General features: G+C 41.3%; 1 protein-coding gene across 1 annotated transcript; it reads right to left on the bottom strand.

Moving 5' to 3' along the window:
- Positions 1-612: 612 nt before the first annotated feature.
- On the bottom strand, positions 613-1,149 carry LOC141679775 (uncharacterized). Its single transcript, XM_074486181.1, has one exon. It carries the CDS (start codon positions 1,147-1,149, stop codon positions 613-615), a length of 537 nt encoding a protein of 178 aa, XP_074342282.1.
- Positions 1,150-1,612: the final 463 nt, after the last annotated feature.

Genomic DNA, 1,612 nt, shown 5'->3' with positions numbered 1-1,612 from the left:
CAATAATTAACTACACGAACCACCTTGTACACCATAAATCACACATAAATAATAATAAAACAACATCGAGCTGACAAAAACTATACACATACTTTATTTATTTAACACTTTCACAATTACATATTTAAATAATTTAAAAAAACAAAATACACGGGTCGTTATAAGTTACTCTCAGCCAAGTAGTTTCCAGCAGTTACAACGACACCTGGTAGCCAACCATTGGTTTGTGCAATCTGTTGAGCAGTTGCTAGCAATCTCTAGACACCCATCAATATATGTACACATATATATATGTAGCCCAACTATTACCCACATTTTTGTTGTCTCACAGCCATGCCACTTGTAGCCTAGAATTTATTTTCCCCACAGGAGCCCAATAATTAACCCAGCATTTGGGCCCAATAATATAATGCATTTTTGCTGCCCAGCCAGCCACATATTCAGCCCAACATAATTTGATTATTGTCAAGCCAACTAGCACCAGCAACCAAGTATAAATCAGCCCACCATCAAGTGTCAATCAAGCTCCATGCGGTCACCCACTTTGGCGCCTAGCGCCTGGCCTTGGCAGCGTTGGGATCAGTCACCGCCAAGCCAAATCCAACTTCAGCCTTAAGTGCTTACAAACCCTCCCCCACTTGAAGAGGCCAATGTCCTCATTGGAGGGTTTTCCAAGTACTCCCTAATCTGATCTTCAAATTTCCACAAAGTCACATCTCTCTCCCATGCAGCATCCACTTCTGATTCACCTTTCCACTTCACCAAGTAATCAGTCCTTCTATTCTGCCTACTCATCCTCATAGTTCGATGATCAAGAATTTTATCAACCATCTTGTCAAACTGTTTCCGAATGGTAGGAGGCGCCCGCTTTAATTGCTGCCTTTGACCCAATAAACTTTCATGGAAAGGCTTTAGAAAACTCACATGGAATGTTGGATGAATCCTCATCCTAGTTGGTAGATTCAATCGATAGGCAACAACACCAACTTTCTTGATAACTTCAAATGGCCCATCATATTTCTGAATCAACCCACGATGAACTGACTTTGAACTAATCTTCTTCCAAATCTGTGGTGTCAATTTCAGCAACACCTTGTCCCCAACCTGAAATTCCAAAGGTCTGCGTTTCTTATCAGCATACTTCCTCATCCTGTGTTATGCTTTACTAAGGCTGTCATGAGCATCTTCAAACATTTCTTGTCTCCCAACAACATATCTATAAGCAGCAGGACAATTTCCACCCGTTCTCTGAATCGCTACCTCATTTGGAGTTCTAGGCTGCACTCCCAAAACCATCTCAAAAGGACTCTTGCCTGTTGATGATGAACGCTGCAAGTTATAGCAAAATTGTGCAGTGTTCATCAAGTCTAACCAATTTTTCTGACTCATAGTGACAAAGTGCCTCAAGTATTCCTCTAGCAAAGCATTCAACCTTTCTGTTTGGCCATTCGTTTGAGGATGATTTACTGTAGAAAATTTCAGTTCAGACCCCAGCAACCCAAATAAAACTGTCCAGAATCTTCCCGTGAACCTTGCATCTCTATCACTAACCATATCTTCAGGCAACCCAAAGTACTTTACCACGTTCTTGAAAAATAGCCCAGCGGCTACA

Source organism: Apium graveolens, chromosome 8 (assembly GCF_009905375.1).
Source record: "Apium graveolens cultivar Ventura chromosome 8, ASM990537v1, whole genome shotgun sequence".
NCBI lineage: Eukaryota > Viridiplantae > Streptophyta > Magnoliopsida > Apiales > Apiaceae > Apium > Apium graveolens.
The sequence above is the reverse complement of the archived record's forward strand: the minus strand, read 5'-3'. Positions and strand labels throughout refer to the sequence as shown.

What these genes read in the sequence shown, in the direction of transcription:
- LOC141679775 (XM_074486181.1), bottom strand. Translation starts at nt 1,149, where the DNA reads ATGAGGAAGTATGCTGATAAGAAACGCAGACCTTTGGAATTTCAGGTT.